The sequence below is a fragment of the Neovison vison genome, chromosome 7 (genome assembly GCF_020171115.1).
Source record: "Neovison vison isolate M4711 chromosome 7, ASM_NN_V1, whole genome shotgun sequence".
NCBI classification, from domain to species: Eukaryota; Metazoa; Chordata; class Mammalia; order Carnivora; family Mustelidae; genus Neogale; species Neogale vison.
This window is the reverse complement of record NC_058097.1, coordinates 101175239-101189484: the sequence shown is the minus strand read 5'-3', so window position 1 is coordinate 101189484 and position 14246 is coordinate 101175239. Positions and strand designations below refer to the sequence as shown.

The 14246-nt window shown below is 49.4% G+C and overlaps 1 protein-coding gene across 3 annotated transcripts in view; it reads left to right on the top strand.

The window, feature by feature from the left end:
• Positions 1-783: 783 nt before the first annotated feature.
• YAP1 (Yes1 associated transcriptional regulator) overlaps positions 784-14246 on the top strand; it is a 110103-nt gene continuing 96640 nt past the window's right edge. Inside the window, exons 1-2 of one of the 3 annotated variants that reach the window (XM_044257786.1) lie at positions 784-1363; positions 5125-5375. In XM_044257786.1, coding sequence (XP_044113721.1) covers positions 1031-1363; positions 5125-5375 — 584 coding nt within the window. In that variant the 5' untranslated portion in view covers positions 784-1030. The remainder of the gene's footprint in view (positions 1364-5124; positions 5376-14246) is intronic. The other 2 variants (XM_044257784.1, XM_044257785.1) reach the window with 2 other exon arrangements.

Genomic DNA, 14246 nt, shown 5'->3' with positions numbered 1-14246 from the left:
AAGCCGCTTTTAAAAAGAGATCAGAAGGCATGAACTTGTATGAATTTGTAAGAAAACTCGCAGGGCAGCAAGGGTGGCTCGGTGTGTAAAGCCCCCTGCCTTTGGCCCAGGTCATGATCCCGGGGGACCGAGCCTCCCGTGTGGGCGCCGCCCCTGCTCCTCCGGCCCCTGCTCGCTCGCGCTCCCAAACCAACAAAATCTTGAGGAATCAAAGAGAATAAAAGCAAACGTCCGCGGCCGCCGCGCGGACAGGGGCCTCCTTGCAGGTGGGACAGGGACCCCGCGCAGGCGCTCGCAGCCCCCACCCCGCCCGGGTCAGGCGAGCGGAGGAGCAGGACTGCAGGAGGTCCGCAGAGCCGCCCTTCCGCCGCCGAGGGGTCGGGACCGGGCCGCGGGCTCCAGGGCCCGCGGGGGAAAGTTTTCCCTTTCCCGGCGGCCCGGCGCTTGCCTGCTGTCCGCGGGGCGGGCGCTGCTCCGGGCGGGGGGGGGCGGACGGGGGGCACCGCGCCGCCCCCCACCCAGCCCGGCCCGCCGCGCCGCACCTGGGCGCCGCCCGGCCGCCCCGCCTCCCCGGGGGGCCGCGCGCGCGGGCGGCCGGGTCACGTGCGGCGGCGGCGGGCCGGGCGGGGCTGCGGCGAGAGCGCAGGAATGCGGCGGCCCGCGGGGGAGCGTCTCTGCGCGCGCCGGCGGCGGACCCGGGGCGGGCGGGCGCGCAGAGGAAGGAAGGGCCGCGAGGAGGCGGGGCCGGCGCGCCGCTCGGGCGGGCGCTTCTCTCAACTTTAGTTTTGGCGTCGGCGGCGAGTTTCTGCCTCAGTCGGGCGCAGCCGCCGCGGCGGGAAAGAAAGGGAGGAAGGAAGGGGCCCCCGGAGGAAGCCGGGCAGCGGGGGAGGGGAGGCCCCGCGTCCGTCGGGGGAGCGCAGCGGCCGGGGGACAGCGCCGGGGGCCGCGGGGCGCGGGCGGGCCTGCGGCGCAGCCTCCCCCCCCGGCCGCGACCCCGACCCCGACCCCGTCGCCCGCGTCGCCGGGCAACATGGATCCCGGGCCGCCGTCTCAGCCGCCGCAGCCCCCGCCGGCCGCCGCGCAGGGCCAGGGGCCGCCCGCCGCGCAGCCCCCCTCGGGCCAGGGCCCCTCGGCGGCGGCCGGGCCGCCCGCGCCCCCGGGGTCGCAGGCGGCGCCGCAGGCCCCCCCGGCCGGCCACCAGATCGTGCACGTTCGGGGGGACTCGGAGACCGACCTGGAGGCGCTCTTCAACGCCGTCATGAACCCCAAGACGGCCAACGTGCCCCAGACGGTGCCCATGCGGCTGCGGAAGCTGCCCGACTCCTTCTTCAAGCCGCCGGAGCCCAAGTCGCACTCCCGCCAGGTAGCCGCCCCGCCGGACGGGCCGGGCCGAGGGGTGCGCGGCGGGGGGGGCGGCGGGGGGCGCCTCCCGAGTCCCGGGCCGAGATTTGTTTTCCCTCAGAGTCGCTCGGCGCGGCCGCGGCCTGGGGGGCGTGCTCTCCCCGCTCCCTTTCTTCCTTTCTTTCTTCCTGGGGCTCCCGGGAGGTTGGCGGGAGACGCGGGGGAGGGGGAGGAAGGAAGGCGGGGGGGGCCGGGTGGGCTCGCACAATGTGCGCGCGTCCGCGCCCCGCACCTCGGCCGCCGCCGGGACTGGGACGGGGACGGGGGTGGGGGGCGGGGGAGGGGCGGAGGGCGGGGGGGGGGCCCGGGAACGAGGGGGCGGGGGGAGGGAGGGAGTGAAGGGAGCGGTGGGGGAGGGGAGGAGAGCGGGGGGCCGGGGGAGGGGCCGCTGGCCTCCGCGAGGGGTGAGTGGCCCGCGGCGGCCGAGCCGGTGGCGGGGAGCCCTGGGCCCCCTTTTCTGCGGGCCTGTGCGGCCGCGCGAGTGTCCTGGGGAGTCAGATAATTGTTCTCTTGTTCAGCAGGGTTGACCAGGGTGGGGGTTGGAGCGGTGCGTGGACTTTCTGGCTCTTTCTCCGCTCCCGAGAGCGCCCGGCGCCTTCTGCGGGCGGCGTCCAGGCTTTCCTGGAAGGCGCTGCGGGGTCAGCGCCCGCGCGGGAGGAAGGGGGGAGTCCGTGCGGGGAATCCGGGGGCGCCCTCGGGGAGGGGACTCGGGGGGCCGGCTCCCGGGGCGGCAGTGGGGAGGCAGGGGCTCCTGCGGGGACTAGGGGAATCGGCTCCCGGGGGAGGGAACACTGGGGACGGCTGGCTCCCCGAAGGGGGAACTGAGCGGGGTACTGGGGGTCGGGGCCCCTGCGGGGACTCGGGGGACCGGCTCCGGGGGGGGAAACACTGGGGACGGCTGGCCCCCGGTGGGGAATTGAGGGGCCCTGGGGAGTCGGGGCCCCTGCGGGGACTCGGGGGACCGGCTCCCGGGGAGGCGGGAACACTGGGGACGGCCGGCTGTCGGGGGGGACTGAGGGGGGACTCTGGGGTCTGGGGCCCCGGCGGGGACTCGGGCTGGCTTCGTGGGGGTACTCGAGGGGCGCCTCCTGGGGGAGCGCGTTCGCCGCGCGGGGGAGCGGGACCTCGCGGGGCCGTGGGGCCGGGGCCGGGGCTGCGTGGCGCCGCCGCGACCCCGCGCGCTGCTGGGGAAGCGATGACTAATCGGCGGCTCGCCCAGGCTCTGGAGTCCGCCCCGGGGACGGAGCGCGGCGGTGGCGTAGGGCGCCCGCTCCGCGGCCGGTGCGATCCGGCCCCAGGGAGAGACTGTCGGGAACGGGTTCGCGCTCCCAGCGCTCCCCCACATCTGTTTGCTTAGGCCTGGCTTGCTGCTGCTTTTTCTTTTTGAAAAGAACTTGCTTCAGGCTAAACTTGAGCATAGGAACTTTGCCCAAAAGTTAATTGGTTTTCCAAATACTGCGATGCAGTTGGTCCAGTCGGGCTGAAACTTGAGTGGGAAGAAGAGTGAGCGCCCCCATTCCGCTTCCCCTTCCGCTCCTGCTTGCCAGGCCTGTTGTGCGCCCTCCTGCCGCAGACCCAGGGCTTTGGGAACCTGCTGGCGAAGGCCGGCTTGGGGAGCAGGAAGGAGAATCCTGGGAGCTGCCGGCCTGCGCAAAGCAGCTTGGGGGGGTGGGCTTTTCCTTCTCCCAGGCCTGGAGGTGGGTCCCTGGAGTCATTCCGGGGAACCGTGTGCTGGCGTTGCCCTTTATGGACGACACAGTCGGGTGCGCGCTCCTCGGTAGGGTTTGAAAGCAGAAAACACGTAGGAGAGTGTTTCTCATTTTGTGGCATCTGTAAGCCATAAAGACCCGCAACTGAAACGTTGCAGAATTCTAGTAAATAATCACGAGAATTATGTCCCGCAGTTTATGGATTCATACTCTATTCATAATCTCTAGTTTTGTTTTTAATAAGTTTCTGAAGGAGGGGTTGCACCTCTGTAAGTTTGATTTTTAGTTCTGGTAGTGATGTCCTAATTCGGGTTTATTCTGATGGGAAACTCAGCAGTGTGGTTGACTTTAAGGCATAAATTCCTCCGCTGATTGCTTCTAGTTTCCAAGGAAATTCTTTTTTTTTTTTTTTAAGATTTTATTTATTTATTTGACAGACAGAAGTCACAAGTAGGCAGAGGCAGTCAGAGAGAGGAGGAAGCAGGCTCCCTGCTGAGCAGAGAGCCCCATGCGGGGCTCAATCCCAGGACCCTGGGATCACAACCTGAGCCAAAGGCAGAGGCCTTAACCCACTGAGCCACTCAGGTACCCCTACAAGGAAATTCTTACTTTAATAATCAAATCCTAATTCTAAAGAGGAATTTAGATGGCTGTGCTGGATCGTGAATGGTGTGTATGTGGGTTATAAATACTACTGTCCACAGACGGTTGGCTTAGGTCCATTCGTGTTTATGTATGTACATATATACACATACCCACACATACGAGAGAAGTTCTCACACATGACAGAACTGAGGCTCTCAGAGGTTGGTATCTGTTCACTGTCACAGTAGCCTGTGCAGACTGGAACTCCCATCTTTGGGGTCTGGATGCAAATGTTTTTCTGCCCTTACACCATTGTAGTTACATGTGTATATTTTAGTTGCAGTTGAACTGTTCTCATTTTTTTCATCTGCATAGGATTACATGGTTGGGTTTTCATTTCATTAGATGTCTTAAGAGCATTTGAATGATTCTGAATCTCTTGCTTTCATTAAAAATCACTGGTTTGGTATTGGCCCATGCTGTTGGTCCATGGTGAGAAAAAAATAGCAGTTGTCCAGTGTTTAGGGTTTGGCCTGGAAAGAAACATTAACTACTTAAAAACTAGCTGAACAAGAAAAGAGAGAGGATATAGTTACCGTATTCCTTAGGTTGTGTTATACATGGGACATTTCAGAACTCAGAATAGCACCCACACTACCCAGGTCTTTTTAGAAATTAAGTTTTAGGGGCACCTAGCGGGGCTCATTCGGTTGGTTAGCCATCTGCCTTCGGCTCAGGTCATGATCTCTGAGTCCCTGGATCTAGCCCCGAGTGGAGCTCCTTGAGAGCTGGGAGCCTGCTTCTGCCTCTGCCCCTCCTCCCACCCCTACTCGTGCTCTCTCTCTCTCAGATAAAGTCTTTTATAAAAAAAAAAATTTAAGTTGTGGGGCAGCTGGGTGGCTCAGTCTTTAAGCATCTGCCTTCTGCCTTCAGCTCAGGTCATGATCCCAGGGTCCTAGGCTCCGTCCCCATGTCAGGGTCCCTGCTCAGCAGGAGGCCTGCTTCTCCCTCTCCCTCTGCTGCTCCCCTATTTGTGTTCCCTGTCTTTGGCTATCTCTCTGTCAAATAAATAAGATTTTTTCAAAAAACATTACGTTTTAAAATCCAACATACTGTAGAAGAATGTTCCATTAATTTTGTTCTGATTTCCTCTGAAATATACAGAAGGCCCATCTAATGTGTGCTACGTAGAGCTTAATTTAACATGGACTGCTAATCTATAAAGTTATAAATGTTTGTGCGAGTATACTTTAAAATCACACAAACCATTCAAAAATACACACCTATTAACCTATATTCCTTTGTGTCAAACTTTAATTTTTGCATTTGGTACTTAGACATTTGGTTGCCATGAAATCCTCTCAAAGATTAAAGAGACCCTCTTTAAAAATAATTTCTAAAGAAATTTTTATCTTATTCTTCCCAATAGGCCAGTACTGATGGGGGCACCGGAGGAGCCCTGACCCCGCAGCATGTTCGAGCTCATTCCTCGCCTGCTTCCCTGCAGCTGGGCGCCGCGTCCCCAGGGAGCCTAACGCCTACCGGGGTGGTCTCGGGCCCAGCAGCGACCCCCACCGCTCAGCACCTTCGACAGTCTTCTTTTGAGATCCCTGATGATGTCCCTCTGCCGGCGGGCTGGGAGATGGCAAAGACGTCCTCTGGTCAGAGATACTTCTTAAAGTGAGTGAATTGTGGAAGGCTCAAGAAAGTGGTATCAGAAAAAAAAAAAAAAAAAAGAAAGTGGTATCAGGATATAAAAGTCATTTGTATGTTTTACTTTATGTCAAACTTGGTTTTATCTTAATATAGAGATCCGTGATATGTACATATGTATACACACGCACACATAATTTTTTTTTCTTTTCACATGTAATAATTACTTGCTTCAGCTTGGGTTATATCTTAAAAGCTTGATTGATTCTTGGTTCAGAGCCTTTTTTTTTTTTTTTTTTTAAAGATTTTATTTATTTATTTGAGAGAGAGAGACAGTGAGAGAGAGCATGAGCGAGGAGAAGGTCAGAGAGCGAAGCAGACTCCCCATGGAGCTGGGAGCCTGATGTGGGACTCGATCCCGGGACTCCAGGATCACGCCCTGAGCCGAAGGCAGTCGTCCAACCAACTGCGCCACCCAGGCGTCCCGGTTCAGAGCCTTTTAATAATCTTTTCTTTTGTGGCAATTAGAATATTCTCATTTTGACTTTGTTCCAAATCTATTAATTAGCTTAGCTTAAAACTGAAAGAATACTATGGAACGTTTCAAATTTTGGGAATTACAGGCTGACATCTCTTTAAATGAACATTTTATTGGCAGAGAAGAACTACAAAATAAGTAGTTCTTCTTTGGGAGTCAGATTTTACAATAGTCGAGGTTGTCAAATGACACATCCTTTAGCTGCTGTCTGATGTGATCGAACCCCCCCCCCCCCCGCAAATGTAAAGAGAACTAGGAGTTTTCCTGTTTATATAATCGCTGCACAGCAAACTTCTTTCAAGCTAGCAGGTCCTCAAGACAGAATCCTCTTCTGGGAAAACAAAAACAAGGCCATTGTGGTATTTATTTTTATGAGACTTCTTGTCTTGAACAAAATGGCAGAATTTCATTCAGACTGAAAAGATCAAAGTTTTTATCCTTTCTTACTTTGAATTTGTAGATAATACCTAAGTGTTTTTATCTGGCTTTTTGGATTTAAGTGTATAAAAAACTTTTTCTCTAATTATAGACTGAAACTGATGTTTTTTAAAAGTTGCTTGGTTCTTGTTGTTTAATCAGGTTGAGATAATAGAGTGAAAATAAAGTCTTGACAGTCGACTTGTTGGCAAATGTAACATCTGTTTATTAGATCAGATAATACAATTAGTGATCTGTTTCGTTGTGTTAGTCTTAGTAAGTCTATTGCTTATCTTCCGGGGCAGTGGTGTGTAATGTAACATAGGGTTTTCAGAGAGGCTTGCTTAGAAGAGTAGAGAAAAAAAGTTTCATCTTCAAAAGTTTCTACCCCTCTCCTGTAATTTTTCTTCTTTTTAAAATTCGTTTTCTGATGTCCTGGTATCCATTTCAAAGGGTCAGGTTTCAGCCAGGACAGTAAAGGGCCTGAAACTGGAAAGTCCACACAAGTCTGGCAGACTCATCTGCATGAGCAAGATCATTTGTTCTCAAGCAGAGGGCCAGAGTCCCTGATTGAAAGAGCTGCTAGCTGTGAGGGATGTGCCTTGAAGGGACAGACCAGGTCCTTGCAAGGAAGAAGAAAGGCTGTACTTTTTTGAACCTCTCCCTGCTGGGTCACGTGCTGACCTGGGGAGGTTTTTCAAACAGCTTAATAGCGTGCTTGCCTCCTTTCTTTGGTTGATGCTGTAGCTAAAAGTATGAGGTTAAAGAGCAGCGGTTTTGTTCTTCTTAGTCTTTTGTATCTTGTAACAGTTGCTTACAGGTGACATCTGCCTATGTTTTCGTTATTTTGAGTGATCTTGTTATTTTGACTTGAAATAAATACTCTGTATGTTCATTTTAAAAAGTTTCCAGTGGTTTTTCCTCTGAGAAGGAATGTGTCTCTTAATGATATTGATAAAGGGTAGATAAGGAAGGGTAGACACGTCTATAACATACCACCCAAACACTCAGTTGAATGGGTTTGTAGCGAAGGTAAACCAGGCCAAAATGATAGGGAAAGTTATGCCATGTGAAAAGTGGTTGTGGGGGGGGCGGAGAAACTTAACCTGGAAAAGAATGAAGAGGAGGAAGAAACCGTGATTGTTCTTACCAGATGGAAAGGAGAAAATTAAAAAAACAAAAAGCAAAAAGCATGGCTGTTCTTTAGGATTTGGGGGGGATTTTCACATAGAAGTTAAATTGGGCTTATTATATGATAAGAAACACGAAGATTTGGGACTCCATGGACAAATTTTCTCATACCAGACCTTTAAGAAATACAGGGATTTTTCCCGAGGGATAGGTGAAACCGTGGATTAGTTGGTAGTTGTGAGGAATTGTAGGGGGGCCCCTAAATGTTGGTTTGTGGACGATGGCTACTGTGGGCTTATAAAATTCTGTATTCTTCTAAAGGGTATCTGCTTTATGAATAATATGTAATTTGGAGAAGTTACAAAAAGTTTACATCCAGTTGTTAGCTATTTTTGTGATTTTATGGGTTGTATCAGTTGTCATGAATGCCTTAGGTTTGTGTACTGCGCAGGTAAACGAGCGCATTGGTATCTGTCCTGACTAGGAGTCAAAGATGATGGTAAATGAACCTTCTTTTGGAGCCAGATTCCTGTTGTCTGAATTCATTTTTATCCTGGTTGTGATGTTTCCAAGTCAGCGCTCTTTTGGGGACCAATATTTATATTTTTCTTGTGTCTGCAGAAGATTCTGTTGCCATCAGGATGTAGAGTGCAGATTTACAGTAGTTACTTTCTGCTCCTTTAATAATGAAAAATTGTATTTTACTACATATACCTTCTTTATGTACATCTTTTTAGATAATCATTGGAACTAAGTTTTAAGTTACAAAGTATACAATTTTTTGAGGTTTATACTTGGCATGAAGAAATCTGTGAATGGTCCAAACATGTAAGGTGATATAATTTGATTGAAAACGTAGAAATGTTGACTTTGGAAACCAGTTGTCGCCTTGTGACCGTAGGTGGGCGACTCTCTGAAGCCCGTCAGCCCCTCTTCTAGCTTCAAAGCAGCACAACTGCTGAAGGGTTACAGGCAGGTGATCATTGCTATTTTTGAAGCCCTCCGTAGCTCAGTGAGATCTGGAGAAAAGATGTTTCTTAGCCTGGCAAGTGGTAAGGTAGGAAACTACATTTATCACCAACACGTATTTGAGCTCTGGTTGGTTGTGAAGTATGTGAAAAATTCTGCGTGTTACGTGTAATATTTGTGCTCAAGAGTTTATTGTTTTAAAACTCATCTTGTCAACATTGTATATGGAGCTTCTGTTTCAAAAGAATTCTTCTCTGTATTACTCTGAGAACTATTGCCTTCTTCAGCTGTCTTACAGTTTTCCTGCAGGAAATGGTTCTTCAAGTAGGTGGTCAACAACTTCCTATTTCTTTATAAGCTGCTGAATGACTTCCTGAATTAGTATTCTATAATATTTCTGGTTACAAGGAGTGTTTTTTTCTTCTCAGATTTTATTTTACTGAATTTGATACCTTGTAACTGTTAATGGTAATAGTTAACAAAGAACTTTTGTACATAATGTACCATATAGAATTATAATATGATTTAAGGAATCTCAGAGATCTTAAACGTTTGTAAATTTGCATTGCCGTAATCACGTTCTTCTAATTTTTAAAGATGTTTTGCTTCATTTCTGTTGTCATTCTCTGAATAACTGGTCAGAGTGTTTTTAGTCCTTGAAGATTGAAGGTTTCTTGTGGCTGTGATTTGATTAAAAGTTACACTGAGTGTTTTGATCCACATTTCAAAAAGGTATTTTTCCAGATATTGTCATCATTGCACAGCCTATAACTTGGCTGTATTTCAATGGTAAATGAACTTGAATTGCAGATGTCATTGATCACTGTAATTGGTTGCTTCTTTTTTTGCTACGTTATTTCAGAAGTGAGTGTTCCACTGCCCTAATTAAAGCTGCCTCAGAAATGTATTGATTAAAGGAGATGATTAAACCATTTCCTACTATAATTTGACGTGTGCTCCTCCTACCACTTGCCCAGTTGGAGACTGGAAACGCAGCACATGCTACCATAGTACAGAGTGGATGTTTGAGAAAGGAATGTCTTCAGAGAGAATAAGGGTACCCTGTTTTCCGGTTTCTTGATAGGACTAGGGGAACCCCAATGACTTCCCATTAGAAATGGGAAGCTTGTGATCTTGCCATGGAATGTTCAGTAAGCTGCAGGAAGGAAACAGCTGAGGTCGCCCTCACAGAATGTGTGCTGGCTGAGGGGAGGGCGGCGCGGGTGTGGGCGTGTTACAAGCTCTTTGCTTCCTCTCACGGCCTGGAGTGGGGAGCCTCAAGGTAAGGTCCTCGTGTGACCGAGAAGGACGGCCAGGGAGCTGCCGCGCCCTGACGAAGACGGTGAGGCTTGGGGTGTGCAGCCGCGAGGGCTTCGCTGAGTGCGGGTCTGTGCTCGGCTCTGGGGCCGGGCCGGAGGGTGGGCCGGGCTGGAGGATCGCTCCCGGTCGAGCTTCCCGTGCATCTGGAGGTGCCTCCAAGGCCCAGCAGTGCTGGGGAGGACCTGCCCAACCCCCGCCCCTGTCTGGGAGGTGCGGGTGAGGCAGGGGTTGTCCTCCTCTGTAGGGCTGTGGGGTTGTGTAGTACACTTAAAAAATTGTGCTCCCTCCTCCTCCTCCAGGTAGCAATCAGGTGGTGGATTTTTAGAAAGTATTTTCTTTGATTATAAAAGTGATGTGTTCATTAGAGCGAATTGGAAAATTCAGGAAAGGAGAAACTAGGGACAGAAGCACCTAGATTCTGCCAAGGAGAGGAGTTTGAAGAGTCTCCTTATCAGCCTCACTTATAAACTTGTGTTTTGATATTTAATTTTGAGGGAAATAACATATACATAGATTGAGAGAGTCCCTTAGTACTGTAAGGTTTATAAAGAAAAAAGGCACTTCTGGCCCACATTTCTGTATCTCTGGCTTGGATAATTCCCAGGCAAACGCTTGGAACTCCTTTGAGATCTTTCCCCTCCCTCGCATACTTAAGAAAACTCCATATTTATAAAATGTGTGGCACTGCTGTTTCTTAAAATTTCTGCATCTCCTAAAATTCTTCTTTCCTTAATCTCCCTAGTATAATTTCTATAATTTTCTTGTTAGGTACTTTAACAGTGTTAAGGCTCTTTCCGACTTGAATGAAGCTGAACTGTATAATGTATATGAGTTTCTGAACAGCTTTGGTATTTTCTTGGAATTGTTAATGGCCTTCTTTTTTCTTTAGTGTTTCTGTTTTGTCCCCTTGAAAACAACCCTTTGTCTTTGCGCTTTGGATGAGGATGGTTGCTTCAGAGTGGGGGGCTCCCCTCCATCTCCTCCTGGCAAGTCCCCACGGGGTCTGGTCTGCTGGGAACAGTGTTGGCTGTTTCTCTTGGTTTGCCCACTCGTACAGTTGTCTCGTCCTTCAGGAATTTACTGAGAAAAGGGGTGGATGGTAGGTAACTGCACTGAGATCCTCTGTGTCCAAAAATAATTCTGTCTGTTGACATTTGATGGGCAGTAGGTTGTAGAATTCAAGGCTAAGATGATTTTCCCTTGGAGCTTTGAAGGCAGTGCTCCATTTTATTTTAGCTTCCAGTTTTCTCATTGAACAGTTAAACCCATTTTGGTTCCTCTGGGGATTTTAGTATTTTTTTTTCCTATCTTTTGGTGTGTGTAGGGGGGGGTTCTTAAATTTCAAGATATGCCTTGGTATGTACATTTTTTTATTCAGTGTAAGGATTTCATGGCTTAGAAAGTCAGGTGTCTCTTTTAAGTGTATGGTGCAGGTGCCCAGCTTGTTCCTGGGTCCTGGGAAAGATTTCTTTCATCCATTCTTAGATGACTTCTTCCAGTCCCTTCTTCTTTTTCTTCTCCTGGAATTCCTGCTTATCAGAATAACGCTTTAATTTTATCTTCTCTGTTTTTCTTCCTGTATCCTTTTGTTATACCTTCTGGAATCCTTTAGCTTTCAATTTTTTTTTTAAATTTATTTATTTGACAGAGAGATCCCAAGTAGGCAGAGAGGCAGGCAGAGAGAGAGGGAGAAGCAGGCTCCCCACCGAGCAGAGAGCCTGATGTGGGGCTCGATCCCAGGACCCTGAGATCATGACCTGAGCCTAAGGCAGGGGCTCAACCCACTGAGCCACCCAGGCACCCCAAGCTTTCAATTTCTTAATCATTGTTTTGTTTGTTTTTTTTCCAGAAGCTCTTCATCATTCTTAATTTCCAGGGATTCTTTTTCTAAGCTCATTTTCCATTGCGATTTTTAATAACATGCAGTTCTTACTTCACGGGTGCAGTGATAGAACATCTCTCTGGGGATTTTATAGTGGGTGTGGTTTTTTGGTTTTGTTCTTTCCTTTTTTTTTTCTGAGTATAGTTGACATAGTGGGCGTTTCTTTATTTTTTTTCTTAAGATTTTATTTGAGAGAGAGAGCATGAACTGGGGAAGGGGCAGAGGGAGAGGGAGAAGCAGACTCCCCACTGAGCAGGTGGGCCCACGCGGGCTGGATCCCAGCAGCCCGAGATCATGAGCTGAGCGGAAGACAGACGCTTCACCGACTGAGCCCCCCAGGCGCCTTGTTTTTTTGTTGTTGTTATTTTATTTTATTTTTTTTTCTGTTGCTTTTAGAGTCATATAACTGGGACCAACCAGGCCCTCAAGTTGTGCAGGGCCCTAATGTCCCTTCTCCTGTAGTGGCCGGTTTCTGCAGGTGAAAGCCTGCCGTCCTCTCCCTAGCGAAGAGCGCTGATGGTGGGGGGGTCAGACTGAGGCCTGTGTTCCGGGGCACGGTAGCTTGCAGCTTCGGGGGTTGCGTCCCTGCTCTTGGCTGGGCCGGGTATCTGAAGCCAGAGCCTCTGGGTCTGTTTCTCTGGGACATAAATTTCCATCTCCTGCTTGGGCTGGGAGGAGGGTGTGCAATAGTTTTTTTTAAAGTTGTAGGTAGAATGAATTTTTGTGAATCCAATTTGTAATTATTAGGTTAACTGTGTGAAGTTGCTGCGTTCCTAAGCTTCAGCCTGTCACTACTGACAATTTCATATGACTTAACCTACATATTACAGGATCACTTTTTTTTTTTTTTTTTAAGATTTATTTATTTGAGAGAGAGAGAGCATGAACAGGAGGGGCAGAGGGGGGAGAGAGTGTCCAGTCAGCTTGACTCTGAGCGTGGAACCCGATGAGGGGCTCGATCTCACAACCCTGAGGTCATGCTCTGAGCCAAAACCAAGAGTCCAGTGCTTCACTGACGGGGCCACCCAGATGCCCCTGCAGGATCACTTTTTAATGAATACTTCAGTAAGTGCTATTACTAGACAGATGATAATTCAGTCACATCTGTCCCTCAGTGGCAGTTGTGCTAGTTTATGTCTTCATGTGTTAGAGGGAACTGTGTGCTTTGACAAGGGAATAGGCATTTTGGTCAGAGGGCTCGGATTCTGAAACCTTGTATAGGGAGAGAAGCATGGAAGACCTCACTCCCATTCCTGCCTGTGACTGTGGAGATGTTCCTGCTTGTGGGTCATCTCCTAGTTCTTTGTCTGGTGTACACGGCTGTCAAGTAAAACGGCCTCACACAATTATCTCATGTCTTCCTCCCCCTGGTTTGCATCGGTATAGATGATCTTAGGGTAAAGAAAACATTCGTGGATATCTAAATGGCTTAGATATTATTGGTGTGCTTGGGTTGGTTCACCCCAGAGGTATATAACTTGGTTTTATCTTAGTTTTGGCAGGTGCTTTTCCCTGGCAAGTACTCATTTTTCAGTAGGTTATTGTAGATGTCTGTCATAAGACAACACAGAATATTTTCTACCTGTGGTTATAACCATGAAGTGGTTAGAATTTCATGCAAACTGGGTTTAGTTTTGAATAGATTCACCCACAGTAGTGACTGAGATGTGTGTAAGCCCCTTTGTCATTGACGTCATTGAATTTATCCAGATCCACTTTTTCAGGAGCCTCTGCCTTGATTAGGTAAAAATCAGTTACATATGGAAATCCTTTGTGGAAGACGAGGAAGAAAACCTTTTAAAAAAACCACGTAAAATCCTACATGACCAACACAAAACCAGACCAGAGCCATCAGAGAACAGTGTGAAATGATACCAGAAAAGGGGATAAGTCTGGATTGGAAAAAAGGTATTAAAATGGCGTATGGTGTAGAAGAATAGAACAGAATCAATGTATCTTAGTTTAAACATGTAGAGTCAAGAAGTATATTAAAAGTAGCCAGATGCTAAGGTTAGGAAAGAGCTTCAGGACTGGAGATTGCTGAGACCTGCCTGGATCTAATCCTTACTAGTAATGGGGGTCACAGTTAAAATATACTGAACTCTCCTGCATAACTTTTTTTTTTTTTTTAGAGGCCCTCTGGGGAAGAGTTGGCCAAAATACAGATGTTTCTGTTTTTCCTCTACACATGTTCAGACTGATACAGGTTATGCTTCCGAAATCGTGTAGTTTGGATGGGCTCCAGATGATGTAATAGGGTCATTTGTAACCCCTCCCAGCTGCGCATGCAGACTTTCGTGTTCGGACTGCTACACCTCTCTTGTTCGGGTGACAGAATGAACACTGTTACTAGACAGTGCTGTGTGAGAGTCAAGGTCATCGTCCTTTGCTTGAAGACAAAGCATGCGCTTGGGGTGCCTGTGTGTGGGTTTCCAGTTCGTGTCTGCCACACCGTAGGTGAGAACTGGCACAGCCTGTCAGTAGCCAGACTTGCTCCACTTGTGTAAACATGGTGTGATTTTTCTCCGGAAAGATTCCTTGGTTCTGGATGGTGGGTGTCGGGTCGCTTGCATTGAAGTACGTAACTGCCTTTCTCCCTGCCCTTCTTCGTGGTCGTCTCTGAGCTCAGCAGACGCGCTTA